An 18,624-nucleotide genomic window follows, 5' to 3' on the forward strand; every position below is an offset into this window, starting at 1 on the left:
TGAGTTAGATCATCTAATATAGGTCAGGTCACCTAGTCAAGGAGCTGGCCCCAAACAAACAATGAACTTTATCATTATTAGTGGTATGTGCGAGGATTGACCACGTAAAAGTGCCCAGCACTCAAAAATTGTTGGATCGACGTTGGTGGCCCTGCGCCTCTGCATTCTGTTCTCGCTGCTGTTCCCTGTCCTGCAGTGTGGCTCTGGCTCGCCCCGGTTCCCACAGGCCTCTGACTCTGAAGAACACCTATTGCTGTCTTCTCACCGCCCTAGACCCCTAGACCTAACAGTCGCCATTCATTCATGTCTCTCCACTCCTGAAATGCAAGCCCTCGGGGTGGTGGCGGCCGTGGAGGCTTGTTTTTCCTACCAGCAGCGTCCCGGGGCCTGACCCTGATGGGCCATTCATAAGGATCCGAAGGGGGAAGAGCGGATTCCCAAGTGGAGATGGGGGCACGTGGGCAAGCGGCGCCACCCGACGGGCGCGGTCAGGAATGCAGAAACTCAGGGGGCCACAGTGAACGAGTGAAGGAACCCCTACCCAAGCACTGGCGCGTGAGGGCACACACGGCCCCCCGCCCGGGGGGGGGGGGGAGGAGGGATCCCCTTCCCGGGGCCAAGGAGCGCGAGGTGCACGCAGCCAGCCCGCCGTGGACAACGCCCCGCTCGAGCCCCGCGCTTTCCGCTTTCCCGAGCCTGTGTCCCCGCCCTGGGCGGCCGCCCCTGGCTGGGGAACCCCGGAACCCCAGAACCCCGCGGCGCCAGCACGTGCGCCGCAGACGCCAGCTGCCCGCGTGCAGCCGCGCTCCACGCCGGCGCTCCTCCCGCGCCAGGTTTTCGCCGGGAGGGGCTCGGGGCGCGGGGCGGGCGGGGCCGCCGCGGGGTGGGCGGGGCAGGGCGCAGGGGGCTCTGGGACTTGTAGGCGGAGAGCCTCGGCTGCCGGCGCCCGCCGCAAAAGCGCCGCCCAACCAGCTCAAGTGCGTCCTGGCCAGCGCTGGGGCAGCCTCCGAGAGGCCCTGTCTGCGACGGAAGGGGAAATTGAGGCCGGGCCGAAGGGACTCCGCTTACCCAAGATCACGCGGCCGAGTGACGGCCGCCTTCCCAGGCCTCTAGGAAACTCGTTTAGGCCACACTTTAATCAAAGTTTCCAAAGGGCGCTCTAAGGGCCCCTTGTCTGGGGGGTGGAGCTCTCCTCACCTCCGTTTCATCGTGCATTCACTCAACAAACATTTGCCGAGGGCCCTCTGCATGCCAGGCCTTCGGCTTGAGCAAGACCGAGATCTCACCTAGCATAAGAGGGAGAGCCCCAAGCGCACGGGTGGGCGGGGTCTGGAAACCCGAGGACTTCGAAGGAAATAAAGCAGCAGGATAAAGGAGGCAGGAGTGTGGCCGGGGTGTTGGAGGGACATGAGCCATAGGACTGAGGGAGGAATGAGGTGGGACAGAGGACTGTGTCCTAGGAGAACTGATAAAGATGGGGGCTCCCCTCCCCGAGTCGGGGGGAGGCTCAGGCACAGGTTTGAGGAAGGGAGGGCGAGCAGGGCCAGGGGACCTCGGACTCGAGACAGTCTCGGTCTGGAGTCGAACACAGCCTAGACAGAGAAGGTGCGGGATGAACACCTGAAACACCAGGGCACAAGGCAGGCCGTGCCACTCCCAGTCCGGCAGACCCCGGCCTGTGTTCCACTGTCCCCAAGGCGACAGGCTCCGCCCAAAGTGACCTCACTTAGAGCTGCAGTTCTCCGCGGCGCTAGTGTGTGCACAGCTGCCCCTGGCCATGCGGAGGGTTGGAGGCCCGGAGCAGCCCCCTGCTCTGCCCGAAGTTGTGACCCGCCAGCGGGGAGCGCTGATGCCGGGGCCAGCTTCAACGCCCCGAACTCAGCATCGGTTTATTGCTCTGCTGTTCGATGTGAAATTGCTAATGAGTTTGAACGAGTTCTGTAGCCAGTCCTGCCTGGTGTGGAGCTCACAGAGGCCCTGCCATGGCCTGTTTCTGTGGCTGGGACAAGGACAGAGGGACCGGACCACCCTGAGCTTGCATTTCCCCCAGGGTCGCACATCTAGAGGGAGGAATCCGTGATATCAGCTGCGGATGGACTTTTGATGAGGCCAGAACAACTCCCCCTGCCTAGACACCCTCCGGGGGTCTCTGCGATCACTCTAGACCCTCCTGGATGGCAGATGCCAGGTTTCTGTCCCTCCCGGGTATACACTGTATTTTTGACGTTGACCTGCCTTATTCATAGAACTCCGTGGGGCTAGAGTGTATGTTCCATGCACCCATGCGGCCCCATCCTGGGGTGCCTGTTGCATGAGGGGCCCTGAAAAGGATTCGTCGAAGGAATCATATTTGCACATAAACACAAATCATTTCACTTTCTAATACATGTTGCCGTATCTTACCTCGCCCTCAGATAAATGTTGGCTCAATAAACATGTTACCCATCATCGCTCCCCTCTAGTTCACGGCACGAGGGCAATGCTGGGAATCCGGCGGGTATGCGGACCGCCCCTCTTGCGGAGGGACAGTGGAGTCGGCCCGCCGCTCCCCCGCCCCGCCCCGCCCCAGGGTTTCCCTGGCCCGCGGGGCGAGGCGAGGCGAGGCGAGGCGAGGCGAGGCGGGGCGGGGCGGGGCGGGGCCGGGACTACGCTTCCCGGCGGCCCCTGCGCGCCCGTGGCGGGGCGGGGCCGCGGCTTGGGGGCGGGGGCATCGGCTGGCTGGGGGCGGGGCCGCTTACAAAGCCCGGGGGCGGGCGCCGGGGCGCAGAGTGCCCGCAGCGCCGGCCAGAGCGCAGCGCAGCGCAGCGAGGCGCGCACGGCGCGAGCGGCCCGCGAGTGGACGGGCCCGGCGGCTGGACCGGCGCCGGTGCTGCCCTGCTCGCTCCCCGCCGCCGCCCATGAGCCCAGCGCCGCGCGGCCCGGGTCTGTAGGCGGCGGGGCGCCCCCCCCCCCCATGCTGCTGCAGCCCGCGCCGTGCGCTCCGAGCGCGGGCTTCCCGCGGCCCCCGGCCGCCCCCGGCGCCATGCACGGCTCGCAGAAGGACACCACGTTCACCAAGATCTTCGTGGGCGGCCTGCCCTACCACACCACCGACGCCTCGCTCAGGAAGTACTTCGAGGGCTTCGGGGACATCGAGGAGGCCGTGGTCATCACCGACCGTCAGACGGGCAAGTCCCGCGGCTACGGCTTCGTAAGTGGCCCCGCGGCCGGGCGCGCACTCCGTCCCGCACTTACCGCGCCGGGGGGGCCCTGAGTCAACCGGCGGGCGCACGCCCAGCCGCCCCGGCACCTGCCGCCCCCTCCTGGGCTCGGGGGCGGAGGTTCACGCTCCAGCCGGTCGCGCCGCCGCTACCTGGCCCCGGCTCCCTCCCCCACCCCGCTCCCGGTTTAAAAGGCAGAGCCGCTGAGTTCAGTTAGTACTTCTGAGTTTACGGAGAGGTTTTGGGGACAGTTGGCTGCTGCCAGGATCTCCTGGAGCAACAAGCAAGCAGGAGCCGAGGCTTCTCAGGGCGCTTTGGAGGCCTTTAGTACCCCCTCTCCAGTATTTTACAAAAGCTCCCTTAACCGCCCCCAAAGAAACATCAGTTTAAGTAAAAAAGGGCCTGAAGAATTGTCTCCTCCTTCCCTTCTAAGTAGCAGCCCCCAGCCTCTCCCATGAGGACGCTCGCACCCCGCCCCCCCACGGGCAGGCGGGCAGAAAGGGCTGGGGCCGCTGCCTTCCCTCGGGCGGGGGAGGGTGCCCTGTTTCCCCTGGGCATCCTTTCTGTCCTTGAAGGCTGGGTTTCCCAGCGCGTGAACTTGGAGGGAGGAGCTGGACTCCAGGGGCGCCTCAGCGGGAGGGCCCCAGGGTGGGAGGCCAGTGGGGATGGGGCCAGAGGTTCTGGGTCACTGTCCCCCACCCCCACCCCCGCAGAGGGGGAAGTAAGCGCCTCTTTCGGGAGCAGAACCTTTCGCTCCTCCCACCCAGTAAGGGAAGCCCCTGAACCGTCTGTGCTCCTCCAGGTGACCATGGCGGACCGGGCAGCAGCTGAGAGAGCTTGCAAAGACCCTAATCCCAACATTGACGGCCGCAAGGCCAACGTGAACCTGGCCTATCTGGGTGCCAAGCCGAGGAGCCTCCAGACGGGTGAGAGAGCCTGTGTTTTCCTTCCCCGGCTCGCCTTGATTGCTATATTCAGTGTTGGTATCTGTGGGGTGGAAACGGCCCCCCTCCGCGGCCCTGCCCCAGGAGTGGCTGTCTGCTATCATGTGCTTGCAGAACCGTCACGAGGCCGTCCTCCCCCAGCTTGGGAGCTGGACACCTTGGTCTAGGGGCATGGGAGGCACCCTAGGCGTGGGGCAGGGTGAGGAGGGCACGTCACCCAGTCCTCAGCTGTCTTGGAGGACGGGAGGAAGGTGGTTCCCGGGGCTGGAGAGTGGGAGGACCGACTGCCAGAGGCTGCTGCCACCCTGTCTGGCTTGGGCAGGGCGCTTTGGGCTTGGTGGGATGGTGGCCTGGGAGTGTAGAGGAAGCCCATTATGGGTCCCTTTTGTTGGGGCTGGGGGCAGGGAGTACAGCTGTGTGCTCCTGCTCCCTGGGCTGAGGCCGAGCCCCTGACTGCTGCTGTCTCATTTTATTTAGGCTTTGCCATTGGTGTACAGCAGCTTCACCCCACCTTGATCCAGCGGACTTACGGGTGAGTGGATGTGGCTGCTGGGGGCAGGGTTGGCAGACCACCCGGAGCAGGCCACGGGCGCCCCTCGGTCCAAGGGTGTTTTTTCTCCCCGGGGCTGCTGGCCCCACAGCGTTGATTGTGCTGTTCGCCTCCACACTTTCTCTGATTCCCAGAAACGGGATTGTGTTCTGAGGGCGGGCAGGGCGTGGTAGGCTGGGAGAACTAAGAGAAGGCAGACAGTGCTTCTCCACTCCCTGACGGAGGCCACAGTGCGTGGGCACAGGAGCCTGCCAGCCTAGTCTCCAGTCCTGGCTTCCCCCTTGCTAGGTGTGTGGCCTCTAGTGGCTTACGCAGCCATCTGTGCCTCAATTTCCTCCCTGGGAAATGGACGGTAGCGGCATCTCTGAGTCCTGTGGGTGGAGAGCTTCTGGCTGGGCCCGGCGGGGGCACAGGAGCACTCCAGAAACATGGCCCACGTTCTGTGGGGCTGGCGACTGGGCTCTCCTCAGGGGGCCTGGTGACCTGCTCTGGTGCCTGACAGATGGTGGCAGCAGGTCTCTGCCTCCCAGGGTCTGGTGCCTAGGAGGGCTGCAGCAGGTGAGACAGGCCCCAGGCCAGATGTCCAGCCCAAGGGGGCCGGGCCTGTGGATCTTTTGTCCGCTGTGCTTTGGTGTGGCCCATCCCACTCGCTCCTCACTTTTTTTTTTTTTTTTTTTTTTTTGAACTTCTACTGAGTCTCGGCAGCTGCTTGGGGAAGGGCACACGCACTTCAGGGCCACAAAGGAGCCTGCCCTGTGGTGTGACTTCCCAGCCCCGTGATTGATGTCGGCCGTGTGCCCCAGGGCCAGGAGCAGGTTGATGAGGGTGGCAAGGGCCGTTACCAGACAGTTGGCCCATTGTAGGGTGTCAGCACTTCCTAAGCTCTCAGAGACCAGATTCTGGCCTTGGGTTTTGTGCTTCACGTTGTGTGAGTGTGTGTCTGCGTCTGCCCTAGGAAGGCCAAGCTCAGGGGTGGCCTGGCTCCTGGGCAAGGGTGGGAGCTGGGCTCGGGTGGACTGCGCAGGTCAGACAGATGGCCGAGGACTTGCTCTGTCACCTCCCTTCGGGGGCGACTTGGGGGTGCTTGCCCAGACAGGCAGCATCTGTGTCTGCATGGTGGCCTTGACGTGGATTGGCGTGTGTGGGAGCTCGGCTCTTGGTCTGTTCTCCGGGAGGGAGCCCGGGGGCGGCCGGGAGCAGGTGGTTCTGGGTTTCCTTCTTGCCCTGGGATCTGCTTCATCAGCGCCTGGAGCTGTCTTGGAAGGTATCTGGGGACACCTGCCATCACCCTAGTCCATCCTCTTTGGGATTCAGGTCACACGGGGAGGGCGTTCTTCAATTTCCATAGCCTTGGCTCTGTTCCCCAGGTCCATCCCACGCGGCTGGGACTGGAGCCGGAGGGGGCGGCCAGGTGCACGAAGCTCAGGGCACAGGCCGGGAGCATCTGCGGCTCCGTCTTGCTTCAGATGAAGCAGTGCCTTCCCCTCTCAAGTTCAAGCTCTTTTCTGATCCATTACAGCTGCTCTAAGATTCCAATAACCATCAAGACTCCGCCTCTGGAGCCTACGGAGTTCCAGTCTAGGCTCCGACACGGTCCAGCCGGGCCACTCGGCCGGTGATGGTGCCTCATCTGTTGTTTCCCGGATGGAAATGATAAGCCCTCCCCGCAGTGCCAGCCGCTGGGGCTGGGTGCTCGGTGCCCCTGGCCCCCACTCCCTCCTGTCCTCACGACAGCCCTCTGAGGTCAGAACCGATGTTATCCTCACTTGCTCGATGAGGAAACTGAGGCAGAGGTTCATGGTCTGCCAGGGTGACCTGAGTGACACGATCTGAAACCAGGCTGGCTGGCTCCGAACCCACAGTCTGCCCCGCCACTCTCTGGGGCAGGCGGCTGGGAAGGGTGCCCCAGCCTTTCCCCTCAGGGCCCCTTGCATGCCATGCACACGAGGGTAGTGGGGGTCAGCATGGATCTTACTGCTGTGCGTTCCTGACTTCAGGTGACAGTGTTTGGTAACTGAATCTCTGGCTGGCATCTGACACCGGTGACATGAGGAGGCCGTCAGCTCTATTTGCCGGTTGCCAGGGGGCGGAGACCCAAACAGGGACAAGGGGTCAGAGGGACCGTCCAGCTCTTCGTTTCCAGCGGCTGGTGGACCGAAGCCTCTCAGGGTCACGCCGCCCTCCCACCAGGCCCTGCTGGGCTCTGGGGTGGTGGGAGGGGCCCCTAGGGGTGCTGTCCCCAGAGAGGTGGGGCGGGGCTGCCCGGGGTCAGCTGTCCCCCCTACCCCCCACAGTGCCCCTCAGTCCGGAGAGTTGGGCCGTCAGCGTCCCTTTTGTCTTTTGTCTTTGCGAACGAGAACAATCGGGCGGGAGCGCGGCCGGCCTGACTCAGCAGTGGGCGCCGGGCGCTGGGGCTGGCAGCGAGGCCTGGCCTGCCGCTGGCCGAGGACACGGTGGGAGCCGGAGCCGGGCAGCTCGGGCTTTTGAAAGCAGTTAACCCCTCTCCTGCCTGGCTGAACTTCCCGTAGGCTTCCTGGCTCCGAGCCTGCGGCGTAGACAGTTACAGAGATTCCACAGCCCCGCTTTCGGGCAAGGCTGCGGCACGAGCCTTTTGGCCTGTTGGGTCCTAAACGTCAGCTCTGAAGATCGCCCCGAGAACTTCTTACGTGTTAAAGCTTTTTCCCCCGCCCTGTGTTTTTTAAAGCAGATTGGAGTTTTCAGGACCTTCCTGGCACTCCGTGTCCTGTAACTGAGGGGTGAAGGTTTGAGGTTGGGAGGGTTTTTTCTTGGCAGGTGACAAGTGACTACATCATGGGAGGACACGACTGAGGCCACAGGCCACCCAGCTGAGCGTCTCTTCGCTGCCCGGGTGGGACAGTCCGCAGCCCACAGGCAGGAAAGTTCGGAGCTGTTTGAAGAGGGCACGTGTTGGGGGCAGTTTTGGGTCTGTCCTGGAAGGGACCTCCTGGTGTCAAAGGGTATGTGTCCGGGCCTGGGCCCGAGGCCTGCCAGGATCTGAGATTTGTCTCGGGCCTGGCTGCACTTGGAGCCTCTCCTTGGGCTATGTTTGAAGAGCCAGCTGCTTTTCTGGGCACAGCCCCCGCCCCTGTTGTTAAGGGGCCTTGCTGTGGCCTTCGTGCCCCTTCACCACAAGCCCCGCTCCGTGCCAGGGGATTGTGGGGGCGGCCAGGCCCCAGGTCCCAGATAGCTGGGTCGCTGTGTGCTGGAGCAGGGATCCCAGGGTGTGTTCGAGCTCATACTGGGGCCCAGGATGCAGGTACCACGCAGTAAGATTTGGGATTTTTCAGGGACCCATCTTGCGGCAGCGCCCTGACAAGGCCTGCTGACCTAGCTGCCTGTGGAGGCTCTGGGTGAGCTAGGCGGGGAGAAACTTGCCTGAGCTCTGCTGTGTGCGGCTGGGAGGCTCTAGCACCCTCCCTCCTTCCATGAGGTTCCTACACCTCCATCTGGGCCGCTCTTGGACAAACCAGAACCAGACACCCCAGGACAGACAAGCGTCACAGAATCCTCTTCAGACGGGGTGTGCCCTGACTTTGAGAGCGTCCAGTCCCCCTGGGAGGCCCCCACTGCCCTCGCCGTCACTAGGCCACAGGCGTGTGTGCGCTGAGGGGTCTGTGCCCAGTCCCCAGGTCACCAGGGTGGGAGGGGGTGTGGGGATGGACAGGAAGATGGCCGTGTCCTCAGAAGCGTGGCGCACACAGGGCTCAGAGTCCATCTGTCCTTCGTCAGGCCTTCAGTGTGCTGGATGCCAGGCCCTGGGCCCGGGATACTTGACAGAAGACAGACACAGTCGGTTCCCCGCCTCAGGGTGCTCGCCTTCCTGCGGGGACACCAGACCATTAAGGACTCTTCTGTGCCCGTGAGGGTCCAGCAGTGGTGTTGGGGGGAGCAACCCTGGGTTGGGGGGAGGTCCTCGTGTGGGGTGGTTCTGCCTGGTGCTTGTCACGATGGGCGGGCCATCTGGGCTGGTGACGGAGTGTCCCGGACAGACATGCCAAAAAGGGCTGACATCTGACCAGGGCCTCCAGCTTAGCTAAGAGCCGCCAGCCAGCATCAGGCTCCTGGTGTTGGTAACACGTTGGGTGGTGGTAGCTGTCACCCCTGGGGGACACCGGAGGACCTCCCTGACTGTTGTTGCAGCTTCTTGGGGTTCTACCATTGTTTCACATCCAAAGTAAATAAAGGCGCGTCGGGTGGTGGGGGAGTGAGTGGCAAAGCCTTGTGGGGTGGGGGGTGGTTACCATCTTGGGGGTCACGGCAGGAAGTGAGGTCAGAGCCGGAGGCCTTGGGGCCTGGGAGGAAGCTGGTGCCTGCTGTGGCGTCACCCGGCTTGTTTTTACTTTCAGGGTGCCTGGGGTGGCCCTGCTCCCCACACTGTAAGCTTCCTGTTTGGCACCCACTGGAGCGAGGCGTGGGCCGGCGTGTGGCCCTCCCCGTGGGCCGCCCGTGCACACCTGTTGTTTGTCCCCCGGCGGCGGTGGCTGTAACAGAAACCAGCCTCCGGGCGGCCCTGGGGTTCCTGGGGAGGAGGAGCTCCTCGCTCCGGCCCACTGCCCCCCGGCTGGGAGGGCCTTCTGCCGGCCACTGCGTGGGTGTGCCCTGGGGCCGGTGAGGGGGGACCGGGGAGTGTTCCCAGGCTCCCTGCTGCGGAGACCGAGCCCCAACCCAGGAGGCTGGAGGTCCTTTCACGACTCCTGTGTGCCTCGCCTTGGGCCATGACTTCTCCCTAGCTTCCCCGTCTCCGTGTGGGCAGGATGAGGGCTCTGCGGGGTCGTGGGGGGACGTCTGCCATCAGGCTCCCACTGCCTCCTGTGTCGGGGGAGGAGGAGGCTGGAGGGCTTTCACTCAGCCGGGTCGGTCCGCAGGTGCCTGCTTCCTTTGCTGCAGGCCAGGGCTGGGGACGAGGGGGAGCTGTGCCCTGTGAGGGGTGCAGAGGGGCGTGCGCAGGGAGCCCAGGTGGCAGGAGGCACCGTGGGGGGAGAGCAGCTGGGCTGGAGCGCCAGCAGGAGCAGCAGGGGGGAGTGGGGAGTGGGGGGCCCAGGGGCGCGCTTAGATTTTATTCTGACTGATGTGGGATGGAGGTGAGCCAGGGGGATGAGGGCCTCGTGTCTCGAGAGCATCCCTTGGCTGCTGCGCGGGCCCTCACTGCCGAGGCCAGCAGGGAGGCTCTGGCCGTCCCCACGGCCATCCCCATGGCAGTCCCCGTGCAAGGCCATAGTGGCTGCCGGCTCCGACGCTGGGGTGAGCAGCTGTGGGATTCTGGGTGCATTTTAAAGAATGTGTGAAAGGAGCCCGGGATGATTCCAGAGCTTTGTGCTGAACAAGTGGAGGTTGGATCGACCTTCGGGAAGGGGAGGCAGGTGTGGGGGACGGTTTGGGGGAACAGTGGGAATTCGGGTTCGGACATGTTGGGATGGAGATGCCGCGCCCAGGCCTGGTGCTGTCCCACGACTGTACATCTTACCTGCCTTGTGCCCGCTACCCCCACCCCTTGCCTGCTGGCGGGTGGCCCCGGGAGCCTTCACGTCCCCCTATGGGGATTCCCGGGTGCAGGGCCTGTTTCCTGCGGTGCTGTCGCCCGGCTCGAGGCCCCTCCCTGCGTCCAGAGCCTTCCACCGCACCCCCAGCGGCTGCCTTGGTGTCCCAATACAGCAGGCCAAAACCTCTAGGGAGCAGAAAAAAGTGAAATGGGCTCATTTGCCTGTTTTATTTTGGGGGTGGCTTTGCATTCAGAAATGGAAGCCTCTAGGGTTGCAGCGATTCCTTCTGGCTGAGTTTTGCTCTGAGTGTGCGAAGAGTGTGGCCGGTTGTCTGGGCCCTGGGTGCTGGCTGCCCTTGGCCGTGTCAGCACCCCGTCCATCTGGGAGCTCGCCGGCCCTGCGGCTCAGAGCCCCGAGACCTCTGCCTTCTTAAGGGACCTCCAGGGACCCACTGGGTGCTCTGGGCTCAGTGGCACTCTTGGCTGACAGAAGGGGAAACAGATCCAGAGTCCGGGTTCTTGCGTCTGGACCCCTGGGCTTCCACTGGGCCAAGTCAGTGGGGGTGCTGTGTGGTTAACATGGGCACCTTGGGTCCTGGCTAACATCATGGCTCCCCGGTGGCCTGCACTGGGGCCGCAAGGGTCCAGTCCCACAGGTCGTCATGGTACCTGGCAGGAGGAACCCTGCTGCTGCCTGGACCGGTTCCCCCTCCAGGGCTCCAAGGCTGCTCTCCTGGGGCTGGGCCGGGGCGGCTGGGACACAGAGATCTGTGTGCCTTGGCTGGCTTGGGGGCTCTTCCTTGCCCTCCCTCAAGCCCGGGGCCCTCAGCCCTTGACAGATGATGTGCTGTGTGCTTGGGTCTCTAGTGCTGCCAGGCTTTCCGGGGTGCACAGAGCATCGAAGCCTCAGGGCGGTCCCATCCCCACAGAGGCAGTGCTGGGGCTGCCAGGCACCTGGCAAACACCAAAGCCAGCCTTGAATTGAGCCAGCAGGTTCAGCCTCCCCCCCCCCCCACCTGTGACTTGCTGAGCAGAGCTGCTGCAGGCTGGGCTGCTTCTAGAGCCTTCAGAGGAGCTTCAACTGCTGGCCCAGGAAACCGTTGGCAACCTTGGGGGAGGCTTCTCTGCCACCTGGGTGCCAGCCATCCTGGGGCCTGTGTGGGGCCCTCAGCCCTTGACAGATGATGTGCTGTGTGCTTGGAACCCAGCAGTCAGCCCAAGCGCCTTCCCTCATAGGGCTTCGGTTTTGTTTTTGTGGAGGAAACAGGAGAACAGAAAGAAAATGACCAGGAGGTTTCAGGTCGTGAGAAGAAAATAAAACTGGTGGTGAGTGGGGTGTGCTGGCATTGGCCTTGGGGGTTGGTCAGGGAAAGCCTCTGAGGAGATGAGGTTTTAGCTGTGGGAAGATGTCTGCAAGCAGAGGCAGTAGCAGGTGCCAAGGTCCTGTGGTAGAGGCGCTCCTTGAGTCTGGTGGGAGTGGGGACAGTGAGTGGAGATAAGTTGGGGAAACTTGAGGCCTGGTTGTGTGGGGAGCTGTGGGGGAGCAGTTTGGTTCTGGGCGGTGTGGAGGTCACAGGAGAGGTCTGGTCCTGGCGGTGACCTGGTGGTCTCTTGGATTTTTTTTTTTTTTTTAAGATTTTATTTATTTATTTGACAGTGAGAAAGAGATCACAAGTAGGCAGAGAGGCAGGCAGAGAGAGAAGGGGGAAGCAGGCTCCCTGCTGAGCAGAGAGCCCGATGCGGGGCTCGATCCCAGGACCCTGAAATCATGACCTGAGCCGAAGGCAGCGGCTTAACGCACTGAGCCTCCCAGGCGCCCTCTTGGATGTTTTTAAGATGATCCTCTGGCCACCAGATTGGGGTGGGGACTGCGTTGTGTTGTGGTGGATGGAGGCTCGACCTGGAGAGATGTGGTTGGGGGGGGGTGCGCTAGCGTGGAGAATAGGGAGAATTCGGGGACCGGGGGTGGGAGTGAGGAGGCTGGGTGGATGCGGTGGAGCAGGGCTGTGGCGGAGGGAGAGTGGGCAGGCCCGGCGGACCAGCCTCGGTCAGCACGGAGTGTTGTGAGGGCCGTGCCCTTTTCAGAGCAGATCAGGAATGTGGAGGCCGGCGGCGTCCTGATCTCTCTGGGGAATAGTGGGAGCAGCGAGGAACCTGCTGGGCACATCCACCCTGTCCCCAGTGCGCTGGGGCCACGGCCTCCCCCTGCTGCCGCGTGGCCCGGGGAGGGTGTGGGGCTGTCCTCAGACAGGTGGTTTGGCTGGGTGTTCTCTCTCACCCGAGAGCCCGGGGGTCCCCTGTGTGCGTGTATGTCACTGGCTCGCCCGTGCGTGGGCGCACCCCTCCAGCTCTGCCCATGCCCACCTGGCCGCCTTCCCGGCCCCGGGCGAGGGCATCTGGTCGTGAAAGCACCGAAGAGCCTCGTATCCGCCCTTGGCTTTGTAGTTCGTCTGGCAGGCTCTTTCCGCATGGGAGGAGCTGTGATGCCAGAGGATTCTCTGAGCTGGGCTGTCCTGTGCCTGGTGGGGAGCCGGTGGCCTCCTCGGGCTCCACCCATCTGAGGGACCACAGAAATGTTCTGGGTATGGCCTGGTGTCCCTCGAGGGGCAGAGTCGCCTGGGCTGAGATCTGGTGTTCTGGTGGAGGGTCCCGGGTCTCACAGCGGGCCCTGAGGCCAACCTCTGTTAAGTCCCCAGAGGCAGAGCTGTGGGGGCCATCGTGCAGGAGGGAGATGGCGTGGGGCCCGTTCCCTGCCTGGGAGGGGGGCGGGGGGTTACTCTGCGGCCCCTTCTGCTCGACTCACCCAGCGCCATCATCTTTCCTGGCCTCACTGTGCAGCAGGACCTGCCGCCATTCCTTCTTTTCCTTTGGATCTGAGTCTGGGGTGCACACACTGTCCAGGGTCCAGTCTCTGGATACACTGAGCTCCTCAGCAGGGACAGAGTCACCGGGGGCTGCCGGGTCGTGGACTGAGGCTGCTCTGCCATCTGCCATCTGGGTGGCTTCCTGGAGACCTGGGCTGGCCCCTGAGGTGAGCCCAGGGTCACAGGCTCCAGCCAGCGCCCATCCTTGCGGGCACAGGTCTCAGGCAGTGTATGGACAAGGAGGCCAGCCCCACTTTGCCGCTCCCTGGCCGTGTGACGGTGCCATCCAGGCCTCTCTGAGCCTCACCGTCCGTCTCTGGGAATGGGGTGACGCTCCTGCTTTGTAAGTTATCTCAGGCTTGTCGCAGAGGGCTGGGGGGTGCGGCACCCCAGGGAGGAGGTGAATGCTGCAGAGGTGCGGTCTCCTGATGTGTCCGCAAATGGGGGGTTCTCTTCCTCCCCGACCTAAAACATACTGGCTCACACCACGTCGGTGTGTTCAGGACAGAGGTCGGGTCCTGGCAGGGGAGAGTGTAGAACCTTGTTAAGTGTGGCCACTGCCTCCGCTGGCTGGACCCGGGGGTAGGGGCTGGGATATGACCACAAACCTGTCATTTTTAAAGCCCTGCGTCCTGCTGTGGACAGCACAGCCCGGGTCTAGGCAGTGTGTCTGGCGTGTGGTTGTATATCTGAATCCTTGGGGGGCCTGTCCAGTGCAGATTCCCAGACCCTATCTGACTTCTCGGTCTGCAGGGGATCCATGTTTTTATCAAACATTTGGGTGTGTTATCAATGTTTTATTAAACATTTGGGTGTCTCAGGCAGGGGCATCCCTGCCCATGTTTGGAGAAGTTCTGGGCTTCATGCTTCCGTAGCTGCCAGTTCAGGAATGTTCCTGAGGCTCCTGAAGCCGGATGGGGACACCGATGGGGCCAGGGACGTTCCAGTGGGCGCTGCACCAAGACACGCTTCCTCATATCTGCAGTTGGCCCCTTTCCTGAGAGGCGTCCCGACTGCAGAGCCCCTTGTGTTTCTCAGCGGGGACACTCGTCCCACAGGTCGTTCGAGCAGCACGGGTGCTCGGTACTCTCCGGAGCTAGGCGCCGGGGCAGAGCCCTCCCCGTGGCTCAGCTGAGATGCAGGGGAGGTGAGGGAATGGAGCAGCCTTGGGTGGGGTCAGAGGACACCCCTGGGATGAGGGCTCCGGGGGAGGCAGTGGCAGGTATGGGCCCAGGTAGGGATGGCCTTGAACATTGACGACACCTCAGGGCGCGTGCAGCTGGGGCGGGGCGGAGGTGTGGAGGGCCGAGGGGTTTGGGGATCTGGTCTCAAGTGGACAGACAGCCTGCCGCCCTTGTCCTGGTCCTCCAGTGCACGCACTTCTTTTTCCTTTCTGTTCCTTTCGCCTGCAACACTCTTCCCCGCGGCTAGCTCTGTCTTGTCCTCTGGGCTCAGTGCAGTTGCTGCCTCCTCCGGGAGGCCTTCCCTGCCCGCTCCCTGCAGTCCTGCTCCAGTTCATGGGTTGGATTGTTGGTGTGTCTGTCCCCGTCCTGGAACCCAAGCTCTAGGGGTTCGGGCGCTGTGCACTCTGCTCACTGCCATATCCCTGTCCCGAGCAGACACGGGAGAAAGCCGTTGTGCTACTTGGGATGCCGAGTGGGATTTGAACCTTAGCCTGGCTCTGTTCAAGCCTCTTGTTTATGTGGGGGAGGACGGAGGCGGTTGGCAGAGGCTCCTGGGGCAGGGGCAGTGGGCGCTTTGGTCCTGAGCAAGAGTGTAGGGTTCCTGGGGGAAGCTGCCCAGGGCTCCTTGGGAACACTGCAGCAGCTGGGGCGTGGGGGGGGGGGCAGCCTGTAACCAGCAGGGGCATGTTGCACCGGTGACCACCGCAGGGGCATGTTGCTGCGGTGACCACCGCAGGGGCATGTTACACCGGTGACCAACGCAGGTCTAGCACGGCAAACGGCAGCAGTAAGGGTGCTGAGGTCGGAGCTGGGGACCCCTCAGGCCCGGGCAGGTGTGACCAGACGCCCTCTCCTTCCCAGATCCCCTGTGCCCTGCCCGCCCCCACTGGTCCTCGTCCCGGCCCTGGCCGCCCTGGGCCCAGCCGGCTCTCTGCCCTCGCCGGTGGCTCACCCTCCTGCAGGGTTTGTCCCTCTGGGAGCCGCGCTGTGCTGGTGAGGACGGGTCCCCGAACAGCTCCCCTCTTCAGGCGAGAAAGCATTCACAGACGTGTGCTGCGGCCGCCCTGTCTAACTCAGAGCTTTGTCTTCGGCCCTCAGTGGCCATCCCAGCCCCCTTGTGAAGCCCCTGGCGGTTTGACCGCGTTCCCCCCTGGGTTTTGCTCGCAAGCAGGTTGTCTGTCGGTGGAACCCTACCATGTGTGTCTCACGGCTTTCCCTCAGCAAGCGTTGAGGGGTCATCGACACCGGCGTGTGTCCAACGTGGCTTGTTGTGGCGTGGACAAACCACGTTGGTCTCTGTCCTTGGGGGGCTGAGCCGAAGCCCCTGGTCTCGCGGCCGCCATGTGTGGCGTGCTCTGGAGGGACATTGGCTGCTGCTCTCTCCCCTGCAGGGGACACTCGGGCTCCTCTGGTTTGTCACCTGTCCTGTAGATGCTGCTGTGGTCCACTCAGCTGTGGGGCCCTAGGCAGGTCACTGAAGCCCTGAGCTCCGTTCTCTGTTGTGAAACAAGACGATGCCATGAAGGGCAGCCTGAGGGCCCGTGTGACTGTCACCGTGTGAGGGCGTGGGCACTGGGGCCTCGTTCCCAGGGCCTCTCCTTGTCCTCTTCATCTTCATCGATGTCCTTACTGCATCGCTCACAGAGCGGCTCGGCACATGTTTGCTGAGCTGCTCTGGGCCCGGCCCTGGGCTGCCAGTGACAGAGTGGGGGAGAGCCTGTACTTCATGCAGGATGTCACTTGGCGGATAGCAGATGTTGGGAAGATGAGCAGGGAGGTGGAGGGGTGGGGTGTGACCTGGGCAGTCTCGCAGTGACCTGTGCAGGGGTGTGACCTGGGCAGTCACGCAGTGACCTGTGCTGGGGTGTGACCTGGGCAGTCACGCAGTGACCTGTGCTGGGGTGTGACCTGGGCAGTCACGCAGTGACCTGTGCAGGGGTGTGACCTGGGCAGTCACGCAGTGACCTGTGCTGGGGTGTGACCTGGGCAGTCTCGCAGTGACCTGTGCTCAGAAGGCCCACACCGGGTTTGATGCTCTGCTGTCACTGTCTGAAAACTGTCAATCCTTTTTAAGTCTGCCCACCACCCCCCCACTCATAGCTGGCCCTACGGGGGATAGCAGGAGTGAGGAGCATAGGGTTGGGCTGGGGCTGCCTGGGAAGGGCTCGCGGAGCAGGGGGAGCTCTGCGGATAGCTGCGGGAAGTGCGTTGCAGGCAGTGGAAACAGCCAGTGCAAAGGCCCTGGGATAGGAGCCCATCTGGTGTGTTCAGAGAAGGTGGGTTATGGCCGCACCCGTTTCACAAACGAGAAATAGACCAGGGTCGGGGAACACAGCCTCCCCCCGCAGCCGCCCTCCCCAGCCCTGCCTCCTCGCCCTGACCCTCTGTGTTTGGCCCCACAGGCTGACCCCCCACTACATCTATCCGCAAGCCATCGTGCAGCCCAGTGTGGTGATCCCGGCCGCCCCCGTCCCGTCGCTGTCCTCGCCCTACATCGAGTACACGCCAGCCAGCCCAGCCTATGCCCAGTACCCGCCGGCCACCTTCGACCAGTACCCGTACGCCGCCTCACCCGCCACGGCCGCCAGCTTCGTGGGCTACGGCTACCCGGCCGCCCTGCCTCAGGCGCTGTCGGCCGCGGCCCCCGCCGCCGCCTTCGTGCAGTACCAGCCGCCGCAGCTGCAGCCCGACCGGATGCAGTGAGGGGGGCCGCGGACCCGCACCCCCACGCCGGCCAGTGGCTCCGGGGCGCAGCCCCGTACGGGGCCTCCGGAGACCCTTTGGGACGCCCGCCTGAGCCCAGCCGGACTGGAGGCCGCGTCTCCTTCGATCCAGGCCCCGCGGCGTCTTGGGGGAGGACCTTGGGGGACGAGGCTGACCGAACGCTGTCCGGAGATGCACCCGGGACCCATCTCCCCGCACCTCGCCCCACCGCCGCTCTTCCTCCCGTGTCTCGCGCCCCTCCCCGCCCCCCAGCACCGCCAGGACCTGCCCCCTCTGCGGACCAGCTGCCCGGCAGGCTGTGCAGACTCTGTCCCGCTCCAGATGCCTTAGTCCAGCGCCGCCCAAGGGCGTGGGGGCAGGGGTGAGCTGCAGGTGCATCCATGGGGCCCTGAGCTGCAGGGGCGGGGGGCACCGGCCTCCGGAATTCACACCTTCTAGAGCACGGCCTGCCCCCTGCCCAGGCTCCCCGCCGCAGCAGGGCCGCTGGCAATGTCCCTTTTTGTCGAAGCTGCAACTCTTTTTCTTACCGTCGATGTTTTGCTACTAAGATGATTTCAGAATGTCCGTCTATTTTTTCAACCGGAACTCCCACCACCAAGAATCCAGATCCTATTTTTGACTCTGAGAAACTCGCTTGGGTCACCGGCCCCGCCCGAGGACACAGTGACAGTACTTCCATGTGATAAGGCGTCTGCCAGCTGGAGGGCATGGAGCCCCTTGGAGGGGGGGGCGTCTCCAGGCTGGTCTCACTAGGCGACAGCAAATTGTCTCAGCGCTTGTCCCCGTCCTCGGCCTCAGAGAGTGGGAGAGAGTGGGGCCCGAGGTGATGCTGGCCAAGGGGGGGTTGAGTGGCAAAAGCCTCCGAGTGCAGAACCCCATGGCTTTGCCCATCCACCCTCCCTTGTGCCATCACCTGCTGTGCACCAGCCTGGGCGGCGGGACTGAGCCGAGACACATCCCACCTTCCTTGGGGGCACAGTTCAGGGTGGGGGGGGCTTCCAACAGGCCATCGGGGAATTCCCGGGTGGGATACCTGGGCTGTGTGGTGGCCCGTGGCTCAGAGGGGGAGGGGAGGGGAGTGAGCCAAGAGGCAGCCTGGCAGAAGAGATGGGCAGAGGCATCTGGGGAGGGCGGGCCGCAGAGTCGGGGGCACTGGGGGCATTCCTTCCGACTACCTCAGGGAAGTGGGAGGCCTCAGGGGGCTGACCGACGTGGGCAAGCACTTCGCGGCACGCCTGGTACAGAGCCAAGGCCCAGAAAATACAGGTAGCTAATATTATAATAATATTTTTATTAGAACGTTCTGATTATAAAAATAAAACTTGTTTTCTTTAAAGAAAAAGTGGGTCTGTGATTTCTCTCTCGAAGTGGGGGCCTTCGACACCACCCCCGACCCCTGCCACAGTAATCGTAGGCCAGTTGCTCTCTGGTCAGCCCGTGTCAGGGCTGGGGAGCCGGCGGCTGTAATTGGCTGTTTCTTGAGCTCCTGCCCTGCGCCAGCCTAGGGGCATCCAGAGTGATGGGGCACCCACGGCCCACCTCATCGCCACCCACCTTCCCACTGATGTAGGGAAGGAGCAGACGCTCCCCAACGACCCTGGGCGCCTGCTCCCCGCAGTCTGCTTCAAGTGCAGGGGAGGGCTGACGGGCTGAGCATC

At 63.5% G+C, this 18,624-nt stretch overlaps 1 protein-coding gene across 1 annotated transcript; it reads left to right on the forward strand.

Annotated features, from left to right (window-relative positions):
- The first annotated feature begins 2,776 nt into the window (after nt 1-2,776).
- Nucleotides 2,777-18,308, forward strand: RBM38 (RNA binding motif protein 38). Its single transcript, XM_013060223.2, has 4 exons — nt 2,777-3,190; nt 4,003-4,126; nt 4,622-4,676; nt 16,645-18,308. The coding sequence occupies exons 1-4, from the start codon at nt 2,954-2,956 to the stop codon at nt 16,943-16,945; spliced, it is 717 nt and encodes a 238-aa protein (XP_012915677.2). The 5' UTR covers nt 2,777-2,953; the 3' UTR covers nt 16,946-18,308.
- The last annotated feature ends 316 nt before the right edge of the window (nt 18,309-18,624 follow it).

This window comes from Mustela putorius, unplaced genomic scaffold (genome assembly GCF_011764305.1).
Source record: "Mustela putorius furo isolate JIRA1106 unplaced genomic scaffold, ASM1176430v1.1 tig00003972_pilon_pilon_pilon, whole genome shotgun sequence".
NCBI lineage: Eukaryota > Metazoa > Chordata > Mammalia > Carnivora > Mustelidae > Mustela > Mustela putorius.

Excerpts from the sequence above, each read along its gene's own strand:
- RBM38 (XM_013060223.2), top strand. The coding sequence starts at position 2,954 with ATGCTGCTGCAGCCCGCGCCGTGCGCTCCGAGCGCGGGCTTCCCGCGG. Across the intron at positions 4,127-4,621 it reads GCCGAGGAGCCTCCAGACGG|GCTTTGCCATTGGTGTACAG; the intron begins GTGAGAGAGCCT and ends CATTTTATTTAG. Across the intron at positions 4,677-16,644 it reads TTGATCCAGCGGACTTACGG|GCTGACCCCCCACTACATCT; the intron begins GTGAGTGGATGT and ends TTGGCCCCACAG.